Below are 18,166 nucleotides of genomic sequence, written 5' to 3' on the forward strand. Positions count from 1 at the left end.
TTTTCATTTCTGCTTGGGATTCTTACCAGGTGTTTTAGACTCATTGGGGATGATGCAGCGCACAAAATGGGGGTGAGTGCTCCGCAGATTGGTCATCAGCTTGTTCAGATTCTCCTGTGGGATCATGAATCAAGGTTTTTAATTAACAAATAGTACCTCCTCAGTAACACTTTCAGATGTGAGAAAAGTCTTGTAAAATATTAACAGATTTGTAATTCCCAACTATAGCCATTTTTAATATGAGTTTTCTTCTGTCTGTCACTCTTCAGCAGGAGAGAAAGTCACAAAACTTTGCAATGTGTTTTAACGAGACTGGGAAATATATCTATATCTTCCCCAGCTAGCCTCAGCTGACTTGCTGTCAGCTCATTTATGAATAAGCAAACACTTATTCTTGATACATAAAAATGTTAACAGCTGCAGTTAAATGGCCTTATCACAGCTAGAGTGAGGTTTTATGATCTCCAACCTAAAATAAACAAATAAATCAAGCCAGGAAAGAAGTGGAGAGAACGACTTTGGTACTCACCCTGAAAAGAGCTGAGACAGTCTGGAAAGAAGAACCCTTCTTCTTGCCTCCCTTCTTGCCACCACCACCACCACCACTAGCCTCTGAAGAACACCAAAAATAAAAGGGAAAAAAATATAGTTTTACAACTAGTAAAGATCAAGTTTTTCATATATAGCAGTTAAGTTAAGAATGGAACATGGAAAAGAAAAATATCTGATATTCGTGGCTCATGTAGAGCCAGAATAAACATGTTAAATAAACATGAAAATTTGAATTTCAGAGAACTGACCTGCCTCTCCACCAGCAGAGGCAAAGAGTAAAGCTAGTGTCTTCAGGGATGACTTCTGATACAACCACACAACCGTTTCATTCAGAGGGTCCTTGTTCTTGTCAAGCCACCCAGTGATGTTGTAGTCCACTGTGCCAGCATAGTGCACCAGGGAGAAGTGGGCCTCAGCCTTGCCTTTGCCAGGCTTGGGCTTCTGGAAGTTGTTGGACTTGCCCAGGTGCTGGTCATAGAGCTTGTTCTTGAAAGAGGTGTCAGTTGCCTTGGGGAACATGCACTCCTCTTCCAGGATGGAGAAGATGCCCATGGGCTGGGAAAAATCACAAGGAAGGAGGGAGGACAAGGTGAAAAGGCAGAAAGACTCAGATATGAAATAACTTCCTGAGTGAGACAATATCACTGCTCTCAGGGATTGTTCTGTTTCAGCAAATCGTAAAATAATACAAACTGATGTATCTGCAGTATCATATCTACCAGTTCCAGCTGCATTTAAAAATATACATAGAATGAATGCATTTCTGAAAATACCTGACATTGTGAATTACAGAAATACCTTCTCAATGAGCTCAATGCAGGCAGCCAGGTCCATGCCAAAGTCAATGAACTCCCATTCAATTCCCTCCTTCTTGTACTCCTCCTGCTCCAGCACGAACATGTGGTGGTTGAAGAACTGTTGCAGTTTCTCATTGGTGAAGTTGATGCACAGCTGCTCCAGGCTGTTGAACTGCACAATTAAAAATGAAGATTATTATGAATGTAAATTAAGAAAGTTAGGGGTAAAGAACAGTGCTGGCTATTTGTAACAAACACCGGAGTATCTGTAAGTGCTCCATCTTATTTGATCCAGAAGTTTGGAATTTCTGTCAGTGTTTGTCAACCTGAACTTTATCCACATATTTATGAATCTAGAAGCTTAGATAATTTTAATAACTCAGATTTTACCAGCTTTGATATCTACTAGACTGCGCTAATTCGGTTACAGGAGAATCCACGGCACAATACTATATCCAACATTAACAAATGTTGATTTCAAATCATGTGCTAAGCCTTCAGGAAAAAAAATCTTCAGTTAGGGATTTCATTGGCATATGAACAAAACAAAAACCTATTTCAAATTAAAATCCTGCGAGAATCAGAATGCTTTAGATACACTATAAAAGAACCATTTTTTTACCAAAAAAAAAAAACAAAAAAAAAAAAAAAAAAAAAACAAAAAAAAGAAAGCCAAAAAAAACCCCCAACAAACCAGCAGCATTCCTTCTGAAGTATTTTGTCACATAGCAATGTGGTTTTAACAGGCATGCTAATAAACCTCTGTTCCTTACATCAAAGATCTCAAAGCCAGCAATGTCCAGCACACCAATGAAGTACTGCCTGGGCTGCTTCGTGTCCAGCTGTTGGTTGATGCGAACAACCATCCACAGGAACATCTTCTCAAACACTGCCTTTGCCAGGGCACCCACTGAATTGTATACCTGAAATATAAAACAGAAAGTGTAATTATCATTCAGGACAAAAGAGAAAGTCCAGAGAACCTATCCTTAAAACAGGGGGTTGTTGTTACCTGCTGCACAGTTTGGCCCTTGGTGACGTATTCATTCCCCACCTTGACTCGGGGGTAGCAGAGGGCCTTGAGCAGGTCTGCTGAGTTCAGACCCATCAGGTAGGCAGCCTTGTCAGCAACTAAACATCAAAACAATCAGTTGTTAAGGTAAACAGCACTATCCCTTTAAAACATATATCAAAGGGCAGTTCCAGTAAAAAACCAAAATATTATTAAAGATAAAAAAGGGATAGAAAGTAACGGCAGCACTCCTTGGGAGAAACTGGACCTTACAATTTTCATTATTCAAAATAATCTGATTTGAGTTCCTCCAGAGAAGTCCTCTGGCTAGGACCCACTGCTTTTCTACAGTATTGGAACTGGGGAAATGCACAGGCTGAGTCAATCATTCTGACCCTCACATGCTGTCTTCAGCTCAGTGAGTGCTCACTATCTCCCGTGCTCTGGGATGGGTTGTGCTGGTACCTTCGGTGCCATCAGGCTCTGCCTGCTCCTCTCGTTGTTTCTGCTTGAACTTCAGGTTCCCGTAGTGCATGACAGCCCCTGTCAGCTTGTAGATGGCTGTTTTCTCATCAGCAGTGAAGCCCAGGATGTCAATGGCACTCTGACAAAAGAGTTGTTAAGGTGAGTACCCCAGCTGTTAAAGGTCAGAGAAATGAAACATCACGTGAGAAAACTTCTGTTACTCACGTCAGTGGCCATCAGCTCCTCCTGGTCGTTAATGCTGGGAACTGTGATCTCACCTTGACTCACATACAGGTAGTCATAGGGGTTGGTGGTGATCAGTAACATCTCTGAAAAGAAGGACAAAACAGAGCCAGGTCAAGTGCGATCAACACAGAAAGGAATTCAAAGTTGGTCCATGACTTTTCCTTGGAGGACTTAGTGATTTTTCCTACCAATTAGCTCTGGCTTCTTGTTGGACATGATCTGATAAAAGATGTGGTAGCTCCTTTCCGCCTTGAGCTGGAAAGTGACTCTGGACTTCTCCAGCAGATCTGGCAAGGAAGGTAGGACACAGTCAAGCACAAGAAGTGGGGAAGGCTGCAGGGAAGGGGGATCAGGCAGAAGGGTGTCTTACATGTTTCAATGTCAGCAGAAGCCAATTTGCCTGTGGCACCAAAATGGATTCTGATGAATTTACCCTGAAAGCAGCAGGAAAGTCAATTGAGACTTATTTTACCAATCTGGACAGCAAGAATATTCAAATTGATGTTGACAGTTGTACTAATTAATAACTCACAAAGCGTGAGGAGTTGTCGTTCCTCACAGTCTTGGCGTTTCCAAAGGCCTCCAGCAATGGGTTGGCGCTGATGATTTGATCCTCAAGCGTTCCCTGCAGGGTGATAACTATTGCTAGTTTCCTTTCCAAAAATCATGTCAGGAACAAAGGAAAGCATTGATCCCAATATGTATCTACCACTTTACCTGCATTTTGCCTGATGTCTGTTCTTCCTTCTTCTTCTCTCCACTGGCTGCAATTGTTGCAAAGTACTGGATGACACGCTTGGTGTTCACAGTCTTCCCGGCCCCGGATTCTCCGCTGCCAAAGGCAAGAGAGAAGCAGAGGGTGCGTGGTCAGGCAGGAGGTGCCCTGGCACCGGGCAGCCCCGCAGGGACCCGCGCAGGGGGTGTACGTACGTGATCAGGATGGACTGGTTCTCCCCAAGAAATTGGATAGTTGCAGGTTTCTAGCCCTGGGACCTCACCTGCATTTTGCCTGAGGTCTGCTCCTCCTTCTTCTTGTCCCCACTGGCTGCAATTGTTGCAAAGTACTGGATGACACGCTTGGTGTTCACAGTCTTCCCGGCCCCGGATTCTCCGCTGCCAAAGGCAAGAGAGAAGCAGAGGGTGCGTGGTCAGGCAGGAGGTGCCCTGGCACCGGGCAGCCCCGCAGGGACCCGCGCAGGGGGTGTACGTACGTGATCAGGATGGACTGGTTCTCCCGATCTGTCAACAAGGCAGAAACAAGTAGACTTTGTAAATTAAGAACTCAAAAATACTGAAAATTAAGTTATGACAAGAAAAACACCTGCATTCTTTTTCTTCGTTTACTCCTACGGTTTTTTTTCCACTTCAGTTGCTTGCAAAGCAATTTGCACTTGCACTATTTCCTTGAAAGATATTCAGAGATGTCCCTCCAAATATCATAGGGAAGGCCCATGGCATTTTTAAAACCTTCTGTTATTCTGCAATGCTTTGCCATGGGCACTGAAAACCATTGAAGAGCCATATGTTGCTTCTCTGTAACACTCTATACTTTTTTCCTTCTCCTGCATACAGTAAATTGTTTTAACTTTAGGCTACACAGACTACTTTTACAGAAGCGGAGAAAGACAGATTAAACGCGTATGACAAAGGAATCCTGGTCTTGGATAACACTTTGGAACTCAATAGCACAGAGAAAGAAAGGAATGAAAAAGGCAGAAGCAAAACAAGCCATATAATCATATTTCATTTTTCATGAAATGAAAAATTTTCATGACAGGTTTTATCAATACAAAGCAGAACAGTTGTGATCTGATGCCTATGAAGAGAGCCACTCACCAGTCAGCATGAACTGATAGGCGTTGTCAGAGATGGAGAAGATGTGTGGAGGGGCCTCCTGGCGCTTCTTGCCTCGGTAGGCCAACACCACCTCGGGGTTGTACACCGGCAGCCACTTGTAGGGGTTGACAGTGACGCAGAAGAGACCCGAGTAGGTCTGCAAGGAAGGGACACAGCACCTTGGCTTCCCCTGAGCCTGGCCCAGCAGCTCCTGAGGCTGCCCAGAGGAAGCTGCTGCTGCCACTTACGTAGATCATCCAGGCTGCGTAACGCTCTTTGAGGTTGTACAGCACAGCGGGTTCGTGCAGGTGGGTCATCATGGCCATGTCCTCGATTTTGTCATACTTGGGAGGATTCATGGCTGGTTTACTGCGTGCAGCAAGGCACGGCGCTGAAATGGAGAGGCAGTTCTGAGTGAAGGGGAACATTTCTTTATACTAGCTGCCTTAGGCTTGGTAGTGTTCCGCTGTGCCTGTTATTACAGTCTTCCTTTCTGCTTTACCTGCTTTTGACCCTAGATGTGTTTCAGTTTGTTTTAATCTTAAAGAAGATGGGTGTGTTGGATTGAGGTCAAAAGTTTTTTCCCTTTTTCCAGTTTAAAGTTTCAGTTCATTAGTTCTCACTGTGTTTTAAAAGTCTATGCAGAAAAATAGATTGTATGGCAGACTCAGTGGTAATCAAAGATGCAGCAGAAATACCAAGCAGAAGCAGAAGAGATAGCAAGAGAAATCTTCTTATCAAAATTATGAAAGCTCACTTATATTCTTTCTCTGTCTCCCATTTCAGCCCATGTAATTTGTGCCAATTATAGAGATGGAGTATCATCAGGGAACAGATGTGGAGTAAGCAGAAGCAGAGGTCGGAGTTGTCTATGCAAACCTTTTTCCTCTGTTGAGAAATCAGAGTTTTGTTTTCTCCAGTTGTTCTGCCTTTTCCTGTTCAAGCTCACCCTTTAATATTTACTTGTATAGAAAAAGGAAAATTCTCAATAAAAAGCATTTGGAGGGATTTGACAAATCTTTACTATACATGTGCTCTTCATTCATCTTTTCTTTCCTGGATTTCTGTTTACAGTCAATCTCCTTTTAAGAGTTCTGTGTGTAAGTAGTCAATTATTTCCCAGCAGGTACCAAACAAATGCATCCAACACAGTTATAAAAGGAAACTTGCTCTTTTAGACAGCACAGCTCAGGTAGAATTGCATTGCTTTAGCGCACACAGATGTAAAGGGTTATGGGAAGTGGCCTTAGAAATGCATAAAAAAAAGCAAACCTGGAGTCTGTTCCTATGGAGTAAGTAAATCAGTCTTACCTCTTGTGTCACCAGTTGACTCTAAGCCTGGAAGCTGGCCAATACTGAAAAAGAGAAGTGACAGCTTCTTTCTTATCTTTGCACAGACTCCCAAGAATAAGCCACAGGGCAAAAACATGCCAGTGACTTCAACAGAGAGGAAACATGCCTATTGAGACAGACAGTTCTTTGAGGAAAGCAGTTCCACAGGCAGCAGGAATGCTGTGGGGTTCTGCCAGCACTCAACTGCCCCTATTCTTACCTTTAATCCTTCCACAGAGGCAGGACAGGCTTGTCCTACCAGCACTTTTATAGGTTCTGGTTTGCACATTCAATTCCCTCCTCCTCTTTCTTAGGTCAAAAAATTTTTGGCAAAGCATTGTTTGGCAAACTTGACTGAGTGTATGATTCCCATTCGTGCTTGTGGATATATTTAGAAATATTTGAGGTCTTCCTAGCTATGTGAATAAATCTCCTATAAATATTATGACTAAGAATTTAGGAAGGAGGAAGTGCAGTCCAGCAAATAGAGCACGACACTGGATCTTGGAATTATTGGCTTCTCTTCTCCGGTTAATTGCTGTTTGACATATAAGATTTGTGTGTCTCAGGACTCAGCAATAGTTAGAAGGATTACTATTTCAAGAGCTTTGGAGGGAATCTGTTCTAAAATATTCTGGAAATAAAGAATAAGAGTAATCTAGTATAGTCTAATTCCAAGACTGGATTACCATATCATGCTTGTGTTATTGCACCTATTTACAACTCCTTAGCTTTTTGCTGGGTACTTTCAAAATATCAGGTAAAACAAATTATTCCCCTTGATTCATACATTTAATTACATCTTTTGTCTTCTTCTGAAGTATTACTGAGTGGCTGTGATTTGAAATTCAATTTTAAAGGTATTATTTTGCCATTCTCCATATCTGGCTGTGCTGGTTTGCTCTGATGTATGTCCACGAGAAATTTCAGTAAGCTCACACTAGCAGAAATTCCTAAGGATGCATTTTAGATCTTTCACCTTTTAGGTTTATTGGCAGTTTTAACTCACCAGCCTCCTGCTATTTTAGAAACCTTGGACAGTGGCTGTGGTTACCAAATGCAACAATGGGATTTAGATCCCAAGCTGTCCTCCTCCAGCCTTCCCAAGCACAAACACAAATGCCACTGAAATACAGAGAATTCCTGAGAGACTTTTCATTTTCTTTGCAAAGAATTAGGAAGGATCTGCTTTTCAAAGTTCTTCCGACTCACATTTTCTCTCAAATGTCAGGAAATTGAAGCAATGTGAGAAGAATGACCAGTCTCCTCAACTCACTTCTTAAAAAAAACATTTGTGTGCTTATAACACTGCATGTATGACTGAAACATCTGAGATCATGTATTCTTGTACGAGATTGCCAATGTCTTTCTGAAAAATATATGTGGAGATAATTTCTGTTTGAAAAATAATATTCTGTGTTTGTGGAATTGTCACTGAAGAAAACATCATCCTCTGGCATACAAAAGATGGTAAAGGGAGAGAAAGAAAGGAGAGATTTTCCTCCTCTTCTTCTAATGCATTACATAACACCTTAACAAAGAATAGACTTGACTGTTCTTTATATGTCATATGAAATTAACTCCAAGATGAATTTGCAGTTTTTTTATAAACTTGTCTCTTACTTCTGACTCCTGAGTTGTGTGGGAACTTAAAGCTTTCCATCTGAGAGCCATATAGCCATAGGAAAGTTCCCATCCAGTATCTCCTTTTACAGTTATTACTGTGTTTAGGTGTCTAGTTGCTGCTGTAAAATGATTCCTCATAATTCAATTTCCCTCCTGGGTTCTCTGCACATGTCAGTTAAAGAAGATGACATGGATTCCTGCACTGGTTCAAAGGTCACACTTGTAGTATATCATCCTCTCTGTCAGTTTGATATCTTGCATTTTGTTTCATCTCCTAGAGTAATGAGAATCATCTGGGAAGGCAACAGATTCAACAAGAAATGACAGATGGCTTGTTTTTCTGTTTCCTCCTAACCTAAAAGCCTGACAATAAAGGAACACTTTCTACAGCCTGATTTTCATCTGCCTTGTTTAGGAAATAGCACCTCATCTATATTTTTTCTTGCAGTGAGTACAACATCAGGCCCAAAGCCATTCTAGGGCTCTGAGTTCTCATAGATTGCCTTGCTTCTTCATGTTCTGTGAATTTTGTGAATATTTTCCATCTTTGTGATATCTCATGAGCCCATTATATTTCAGACCTTTTACAGATTTTTTTAAACTAGGATGAAATAGTGTCAACTTGTGCTTAAGCTATTTTCTGCTCTTTTCAAATTTTGGAAAGGATTACATACAGATTTTTCATTTGTGGATGGAAAAAAGATTCATAAATACAGAGAAGTGAGGGTTCTACTTCTGTAATTGTAGAGATGGACTTCACACTACTGAAAAAGTTATTGACCTCAGTCTTCAACTCATCTTTCTCCTTTGACAGCTTCTGCTTGATGTTTTGCAGGTTTTTACTCACCAAATTCATCCATCTACAGTAGTTAGTTTGTGAAACAAAAATTAAAACAACATGTTTTCCCCAAGACTTCTGAGACTCTGCTTCTTCATTCCTGATTCCTCTGCCTCCAACTCCAAGCAGTCCAGTTAGGTAGGGAATGAGAACTAGAAGTGATTCCATAACAGTTTCTCTCTGCTTCTTCTTCCTCTTCATACTTCTCCCTTGCTCCAACATGGGCTCTCCATGCAATTCCATGCAATTGCATGGGCTGCAATTCCTCCAGGAAATTTCCACCTCCTGCAGTGCTGGGTCCTTGAGATGCATGTGGATATCTTGTCTACAGTGGTCCTCTCTGCAGGCTGCAAGGAAATCTCTGCCCCAGTGACTGGAGCACCTTCTCCTGCTCCTTCTTATTTGACAAGATGGAACACATGATCAAAAGAAACAAAGCACTCACTAAGGTCAAACTCATCAACAGACACTGCTATTTTTCTATTCACTAAAATGGTAATTTCATCACAGAAAGCTTGATAGGTATTATTTCTTCTGTTAAGAACTCCCAGTGATCTTCTTGTCAATCAGTGTAGACAAAATAAGTTTCTATGAAGATTTTGCCTCCACTGAATAACAGTCTGGCAAGTTAATTCAGAAACTTGAGTAATATACCACAAAACCAGATAATGAGGGTAAAGCAAAGGTGGGAAATGTTGGTGGACATTTTACACTTCTTGAGAGATCTAAAGATGATGGAATTTGAAATTGGGACATTGGATGTTGCAGGTTGGATAAGGCCTTCTGCAGCTTGTGGAGATATGACCACCCATCCTATGTACTGATCTATTTTGCCAGGGATACCTGGGATATATCTTTCCCCATATCTTTTTTTGCATCTCCTGGTTCACTGGCTGCTCCCCAGAGCCAGATGTGCTGTTTCTGTTTTTTTTGTTGTTGTTGTTCTTACATACTACTCTTCACATTAATGTTAGGCTTAGGGGTATAATAGTGTTGATTTATCACATTACAAAAAATATTTATGCTGCAAAGACATGTGAATTTGTTGTTTTTCATAGTCCTCAGTTACAATTAATTTTCAGTGAAAATTTCATGCTAGATCTGTGCTAGGGATTTGATTTGGGGTCATAGGTGGAAATATGACTCTTATTAGAGACCAGTTGCCTTTGGAGCCTTGTATAAAGCAAATGTATTCAAGGAGTTGGTGACACTTACTCGGTTGGTCCTTGCACTGTGGACTTTGGAATTCCGTATGTTATTAAGGTAAGCTTTAAGTTAAATATCTATGAGAAAGGCAAATTGTGTCTGTATCAAGGAGTAGAATGTCTCAATCCTGATCAGGAGACCACTGTACATGGAGAAGTCAATGATCTGCACCACAGTTAACCTCAGAGTGCCCAGGTCCACACTGAGCTGTGCTGCCCATCCTGGAAATCCTGCCCATCACACAGAAATGCACCACCTTAGCTGTGCATTTCTGTGTGAATCATATCTTTTCTTGTACTCTCTGTCATTAGCATCGCTGCTGTTATTGTTCTTTTTCTTATCTCATTGCTATTTCCAGTAAATTGTCCTTATCTCAAACTGTGATCTTTGCTTTTTGTGTCTCCAATTCCCCTCTCCTGTGTGCTGCAGAGGAGGGAGAGGGGGGATGGGCCCATGGTTTTAGAGGGAGTACTGAAGTGAAGAATACCATTCACAACACTATCTTATTCAACTGGCTGTTTTATTAAGCCAGATTTTCTTGGACCTTTCTTATTGAGATCCACAAAAAAAACTACATTGTCCATCTCCTCCTCCCTGCCCGCTCCCATCCCACTGCAAATCTGCAGCTTGTTCACAGCTTCTCACTTCAAGCCATGATTTCATCTTGAGTTACTGTGAAAATCCTTCTTTGCAGGCTAATTGGAAAGAGCACATCTTTCTCAAAGACAAAAATAACCAATCAGACTAGGTGTTCTAGGACAATTGGACAATCTACTTAACTGCCTTCCCTACTTCTTGTACAAGCAGGGTAGCATATTAGGAACTGGGAGCAGGATGAAATTATTTACATTTGCCTACTTTGAGCAGTTAAAAAAGGGGCTGTGACCTTTCTCAGCTGCTTTGTGGTTTGTTGAAGATACACCAAGATAAAATGAATGATGCGATCAGGATTTGTCATGGCATTCTTTGGAATAGAGAGCTTTCATCGAGTTCTTATTAGTTCTTTCTCACTCTTCCCTGCTGACATAAGTTTCCAGAGGGATTTTCCTCCCATACTGATTCAGCAATGTCATTATCTCTTCTGTAAAAGTCATGCCAGAACCTAATTCCTTTTTATCTGCTGTGAGAAGCAGCCTACTCTCACCCACCTCCCACAACAAATCCATAGGTGAGCATATCCTAGGAAATGATAAAAGGAAATTATAAAGGAAATTATAAAAGGAACCAACTTTGGTCCTTTTAGCTATTCCACACTTGGAGGGTTTTCAATGCCTAACACCAAATTTACTTACTTGAAGACTGATGTTGCATGTGATTTTGCTTCAGCGCAATGGCACAGCAATGTGACGGAGTCACAATGCAAACACAGCAGAGTGATTGCAATATTGAGTGGGGTCACAAATCACACCTGAGTCCTGTCACCCAGCTCCACACCCTCACCATCACTGAGAGGCCCCAGGTGCTGGGAAGGAATGTCCTGACAGAGTTGTCTTCCCACTCTGTAATGGCCATGAGGGCATGACACAAATGGGTTAAAAGCCTGTCCGGGCAGCCATCTTTGCACAAAAAGAGGCTTAATCTGGAATTCGTGATGAAAATAGTGATCTAGAAATCAATGGCTTAAGAAGTAGCAAAACCCAGCTTGTATGTGAAGGGTAGTCAATACCAAAGCTGTCAGTGAAAAAAGATACATGAAAAACACTTTTCCAGTGGCAGGAACGAGTGTTTGGTCTAAAGAACTAAAAAAACCACTGTAAAACTGCCAAGAACATGATACGGTCACAAATAACTGGGTAAGAATTTGATTTCTGAAGGCTGTTTTGTAGTCTTTGGGCCACCAAGAAGGTCAGAGGGTTGGAGAACATGATGTGTAAGGAGAAGATAAAAGAAATGTGTTATGTAATCTGATGAAGAAGAGGCTAAAGGGAGATCTCACTATCTACAGGTATCTGATACAGTGAGAAAGGGTGGACACAAGCTGGAATGTGGGAAATTCAGATTAGACAGTGATCCAAGTCAGAGAGGTTCCATTTTTAGAGGTCTTCAGGATGTGGCTGGACAAATCCTGAGCAACCAGAAGTATTTTGACTTGCTTTGGATAGGGTGTTGGATTACAGCACCTTTGAACAGCCCTGAAATCTCAGCTATTCTGAAGATTTCATGATCCCAGCTAGAGAGCAGGCTAAGCAGCACAGCAAGGCTCTTCTACTTAGGGAAGAAGCAGCACACATCTGGTCCAGGCATTGCTGCCTGGCTTTGCAGACTGTGGTACAGATGTGCAATAACAGCATGGCTCATCAAATTGCTTGTAATCTCATCAGACAGCATTAACAATGAGGTTATGGGCCAGGCACTGAGGAAGAAACCCAGGATCTATGATAGACTTCAGCAGCTTTACTGACAGCCCTGCTGGTGTGTCCCACTGCCCATAGCATCCCACGAGTGGGCTTTGCTCAGCTGTGAGAGGGCCCAGCTGTGTTGTGGTCATACATTGGCACCTGAACGCAGTGGGCATCTGAGACTGTGGCTCAATGACTCTATAGAGCGCAACACGGCGCAAAGCACTCTGACGCCATCAGAAGGCTGCGTGATTAAATCACGTCGGGGTCACCAGATGTTGCTATAGAGCGCGACATGGCGCAAAGCACTCTGACGCCATCAGAAGGCTGCGTGTTCAAATCACATCGGGGTCACCAGCTGTTGCTATAGAGCTTGACACGGCGAAAAGCACCCAGACTCCATCAGAAGGCTGTATAAGAGAGCTTTATTATAGCAACACATTGCCTTTATAGTTTTCCAAGATATTTACCTTTACTTAACAGAAACATACACGGCCCATTGGTTATAAGAAATATACAAAGTTCTCAGTAGGTGAACAAGGAGCCACATCATTCTGTGAGCCAGCTAAAATCCGTATCTTTTAACTTTCTCACTTTCATCATGTTGTCATAGTGATACCCTTGGTGTCTTCCTCGAGAGAGATACGGGGCTTTCCTTATCTCCAGGAATCCTTTGCTGGCTCACAAGAAAAGCACAACATGTCTTTCCTACAGCTCAAGCCCCATGGGATGGATGCAAGGAGCTTTTCCCCTCCCAGATGTGTGCTCTGCCCAGAGGCACAAGCAGTGGCTGTGTCTGGCACTGCCTATGCAAACAGAGGCTGTCCCAGCCGCAGAGCAGCAGCACCTGGGCTCCAGGCTCTCCATGGCCTCTTGGCAAGAGGGACATCCCTGCCCTGCTGCTGCCTGTTGGCTTCTTGTGACAGACATGCCAGGACACAGAGGCCAGCTCAGAGCACTGTCCTGGCAATGGCTCAGCCTTGATAACATCTGAGGCTGAAAAGCACAGGAATGATGAGACAGGCAGACATGCTGAGGCTTTCCCTAAACACTGCCGCATTCCTCAAGTGCTCCTGGCTCAGGCACATGCCAATCTTGATGACTTTGTTGTATGTGGATCAGGAGTCTGCACCCGGTTCTGCTCCCATGCATTTGTGTGTCTAATCTTTGAATTAATGAAAACCTTCAGTAGCCACTGCGTTGGTGGTGATGATCTGAGTAGATAACAATGGCTGGTTTGAAGTATCCTGTCCCTCTGTGTTTGGCCAACAGCTGACTTCACCTGATGCCCTTACTTCTGGTACCGCAATCCAAAATTCAGCAATCCATCCACTCCCTTTCCTTGTCCTATCTAGATTTTACAGACCTTATCTTACATCTGCTGGCTGCCTCCTCTTCAGTTTGAGGGGCACAAGGCTGACTGAGCATTTTCAAGAGCTGACATTTCAGATGCCTGTGTCGGATAACACTGAATGCTGTTTTCAGTGGGAGTGCAGGATGCCTGAAAATATCCCTCATTCTGGTTCATTTTAGTGTTGGAGAGTTGAAAAAGTTGTCTGTCTGCAGTGTACATAAAGCCTATGAGATTCTCAAAAGGAACTCGCCTGTGCTGGGGAAACCCACTGGAGCTTGATTTGGTATGAAAATCTCTTGGCTTAGCAAATCCAATACAAACACATCTCTGATGACCCCAGCTGATGGGCCTATTTTTAAGACTATTGATTTCAGTGCTCTCAGGGGTCAGGTTTCAGAAGAAAGAATCTAATTTTTCGCTGACATTGTAAATTTGAGGGGGAGATTAGAGGTCTCTGAAGCATTTGACTCCACCAGCTGCAAAGGAAATATGATCTGGGCCAAATATAAGAACTCAGGGATTTATACATTTGTTTTAGAGGCTAGAATTTTATTTAAAGTGATAGTTCTCCTCACAACCATACCCACATATGCCTGTCCTACACTATTTATGATATTCTAATGTTTCTGATCTGTATTTGCTTTGCTGTTGCTGTGCAGAGTTTGAAGCTCTCCAGGGAGTGAATGTCTGTGTGACTGTGGAGGTGGATTAGTTTTTCCTCAGAGAACTATGGACACTGTTGACTGTGGCCATATTCACTCCCTTTTTTTTGATTAGTCATCCCAATTCTCACCTAAGTATTTGAAACAGCATTCATAGATGTCTCTGATAAGAAAAGAGGCTCCTGTGTGTCACACAGTAATTTTTTTCCTCTTATTAGGTCATAAAATTGCTCCAGAGAGAGCAATTTCTCCACTTTTACTTTTGCATTGGGAGTTGGAATTATTTCCTCCTTTGGCAGTAGAAGTGTGGCTGTGGAGCTGCGGAAAAAGGGTCCTTGTAGCCTGTTGGACTCCTGTTGTAACTCCTACCTGGGTAATACAACAGAAGGGAGGTATCCTGTGTGGCATCAGATTTCCACGGGGAGCCAGGATCATCATGTGCTTGGCTCATGAGAAGTGTTTGCAGCCTCATCTCTGTTCTCTGAGTCTTCAGGAGTCTCCAGAGGAACTAACTCAGAAAAAAAAAAAACCAGAGGAAAGTTGTAGACTGCATATCTGAATGTCGTGGAAGATTTCACTTAGCAACCTATTTCATGCTCAAATGAGTTCTATCCTCCTTCTGTTCAGCCAGGAATGATACATCAGTGCCAGAGAAAACAGCATGTGCTCCCTGGTCACAGAAGTATTGCAGAAAAGGCAGTCCTGTTATTGGGAACTTGACAGTGTACCACAGAGACTGGAGAACATTGGGCTGTGGTTGTCAGAGACTTGAATTTAGCTACAGGGAAGATGCTGGGCTTCATGCAGTTTGCTCTTGCCAAAGCAGCAGTTCCCTCATGTCCTCACCTGAGATGTCCATGCAGCAATCCTGCCAGTGGCAAAGGACAGTTAACATGCCCAGGCGTGGAAACCCAGGGCAAAAGAAATATTTCTCTGTCTGCTCTGGGGTGCCCTGACTCCCAGGGGAGCACTGACTTTGACCCTCATTCATGGAGAAAGTTTCCTAGACTTCAAGATAGACTGGAATCCACAAAAGTGTGAAATAGGTTATAGAGAGTAGTGTAGGTGTATCACTTGGTGAGAAATTTAGGGTTTGGGATTTTTAGTATGTTGTGGATGGAAGCAAGATGGAGGGCACAGGGTGTTGTCCTGGGTTTCTTCTTCATGCTGCTTCTTCCTTCTTCATGGGTTTGGGTGGCATTTTGTAATTGGGCAGAAAAGTCCACATTGGGGCTCTTCGGGATCAGTTATTGGGTTAAAAGGGGAAATAATCTAGGTGTCAGTCCTTAATTGGATAGTTCAGTCTTAAAAGACCTTGTAACAAGAGATTGTTGGCCATTTTGTGCTTTGCTAATGAAAGGCTGCAGAACTCACAGTCGTGGGACTGTTTTACTTATAAGAAATAATAAACACCTGAGTCCAAACATCAAATACCTTCTCAAGGGCCTTCAATCCAGACCCAGAGAAACTGATACCCAGGAAACAATCCCACTTGTGCAATGGCTACTTGGGTTGTTTGGGAGCAGGCTGTGGCATGGCATCTGTTAATCTGCATAACAAGGAAGATTGGCTTCCACATCATGCAAAGCATTCAGGGTGCTTCCAGCACAGGCAGTGTGCTAGCTGGGAGGCATGCACAGAGCAAGGACAGGCACAGGCTGGGTGCTGATACTAGCACAGCTTTGTTGTCTCATAAAGGAAAAGGGAAATTAATGGTTTGGCCATAAGACTCAGAGAAGAAAATGCTGGAATTGTGTTCCTTGAAGTGCAATGATCAAATTGCAGATGATGAGGGAAGCATTTTTGGGCTATATAATTGTGCAGGAGAGTGTGTGTATGTCTGAGAGTTTATCTCTGTGGAAATGAACAGGGGTTCTCACACACACCTGCATTTTCTATTGCCTTGAACCAAATGCTCTGCCATCTCTTCTGCCAGGAAATGTCTCAAATAAACAAGCCTGGTTTGCCTGTGGCAAAAGGCTTTTACTGATATTTCTCTGAGGACATACTGAGCTGGACACTTGGATCCCAACCCCACCATTCTGGCTGGTTTATCTCCCTTTTATTTTGATTTATTTGTTTCCCATCAAGCTTCCTCCCTGTCAGCACTGACCAAATAACACGTGTGGCTAATACAGAAAATAAATAGGGAGGTTGGTGCCTTCCCAGCCAGGTCAGCCAGAGGAACTTGCTAAATATGTTTGTCATTCACTTGTTGTCTCAGACACTGCCAGAATATTTTGAGCAGCAAAGGCCCCTGCAGCCCTGCTAGCTGAAGGGCATCAGCTGGCAGATTGGCTGTCTGGTAGAAGTGCTCCTTTCCCTGTCTCCCAGTGCTCAGTGCCTGCCTGGTTTCCAGTTTAACAGCAGTTTCCATGCAGGATTTGTTCCCTAGGTTTTCTTGTCGGATAACAAGGCAGAGTCTGGCAGTGTGACAGAGACAAGACTGCCACAGATCCAGGTCCAGATCCAAGTAGTGAGGCTGAGCAAGATTTCCCAGAAGGCACAGGCACATGAAGAACACAATACACATCTGGCCACATGTCAGAGCAGGTGAACTCACTGAGCATTCCCACAAATGAGAGGGCACAGAGAGCTCACTGCATTCCCCCTGGGCAGTTCAGGGTGAGGTCCCAGCAGAGTCAGTGTAGATGCTCATAAGTACAAGGAGAACCTGCTGGTACCTGTCTGGGCACAGACACTCCGTGTGCCCATGACCTGTCCCTGGATCCCCGTCTCCTCAGGCCACATGGTGTGTTCCTCATGACTTGTACACAGGCAGCTCTGAGAGGTGTTGGATATCTGAAGGAATCAGAGGACTTTCCCACTTCTTCAGCAGGTAACCTACTGCCATTGTACAAAGTAAGGTTTATGGATATAATGGATATAATTTATATAATTTTTAGGGTGTGTTTCAGTGTTTTCTTTTACTGGTCTGTTAACAACAACAATTGGTTTGGGTTTTTTTTTGTTTTTGGGTTTTTTTTGTTTGTTTATTTGTTTGGGGTTTTTTGTTTGTTTTTGGCTGGTGTTTTTTTTTTTGGGGTTTTTTGTTTTGTTTTGTTTTGTTGTTTTTTGGGTTTTGGTTTTTTATAGTGCAAAATACTGTCTTCCCAAGCTCCACAATTACATCTGGTTGAAACCGGCAGAAACCTGCAGCCTGTGATTTTTTCCAGAAGTGTTTGTATGTCTGGGCTCCAGCAGCTCCAGTTCTCTGATGACAATAATTCTTTTGCAGTTATCACCAGATTTGTTCTGGGCTTGCCTTTCTAGAGCAGAAGACAAAAAGTGTGCTGCTTAACTGTACTGCATGAGGGATCAGCTGCTGTCACTCATGTGGATAAACCTCTTCCACATTGTTCAGCAAGGGCTAAATGTCTGGATAATGAAAAGGAGGAAATGAACTGGGGTTACATATTCCTTCCCTTGTGTAGGACCAGACTTCAGTGTATAAATTCCTGATGGGAGACCCTTTCCTGCCATTTGGAGAGAGGGTTTGTTCTTGATGTCTATTGACACGTGACTTGTGCCTGATCCCAAAAATACCATGGCATTGCACATTTCCTCAGCTGAGAGAAGTAATTGACCCATTTTGACCCTGCTGCATTCCCACATCTGTAAGTCAGAAACCAGAGCCATGCCTATACAGGTATCCCAATGGATTTTCTTCCCCAAATCTTTTGAGATAATATTGTCTGCTTGCAGAAATTTCACAGCAAATTCATGCTGTGGCTGCACTGTGCCAAGTCTTGGTATCAGAAAGTCAGAAAAGCACTGCATGCCTATGCTGCTATTCAGCCCAGAGACTGTACTACAACCACTGATTTCTGTTACATTTAATTTCATAGAGGGTCTTGTTCACTATTCTTGTTTTATTTATATGTTTACTTTTTATAATTCT

The 18,166-nt window shown here is 42.7% G+C and overlaps 1 protein-coding gene across 1 annotated transcript; it reads right to left on the reverse strand.

Moving 5' to 3' along the window:
• Positions 1-487: 487 nt before the first annotated feature.
• LOC121358138 (myosin-1B-like) lies at positions 488-5,269 on the reverse strand. The gene is made up of 14 exons (XM_041476064.1): positions 5,157-5,269; positions 4,909-5,065; positions 4,284-4,311; positions 3,790-3,904; positions 3,605-3,697; positions 3,443-3,506; positions 3,261-3,359; positions 3,052-3,155; positions 2,827-2,965; positions 2,362-2,480; positions 2,123-2,272; positions 1,351-1,521; positions 801-1,107; positions 488-612 (listed from the first exon to the last, which is right to left on the reverse strand). The coding sequence occupies exons 1-14, from the start codon at positions 5,265-5,267 to the stop codon at positions 488-490; spliced, it is 1,782 nt and encodes a 593-aa protein (XP_041331998.1). The 5' UTR covers positions 5,268-5,269.
• Between the last annotated feature and the right edge of the window lie 12,897 nt (positions 5,270-18,166).

This window comes from Pyrgilauda ruficollis, unplaced genomic scaffold (assembly GCF_017590135.1).
Source record: "Pyrgilauda ruficollis isolate IOZ18807 unplaced genomic scaffold, ASM1759013v1 scaffold375, whole genome shotgun sequence".
Lineage (NCBI taxonomy): Eukaryota > Metazoa > Chordata > Aves > Passeriformes > Passeridae > Pyrgilauda > Pyrgilauda ruficollis.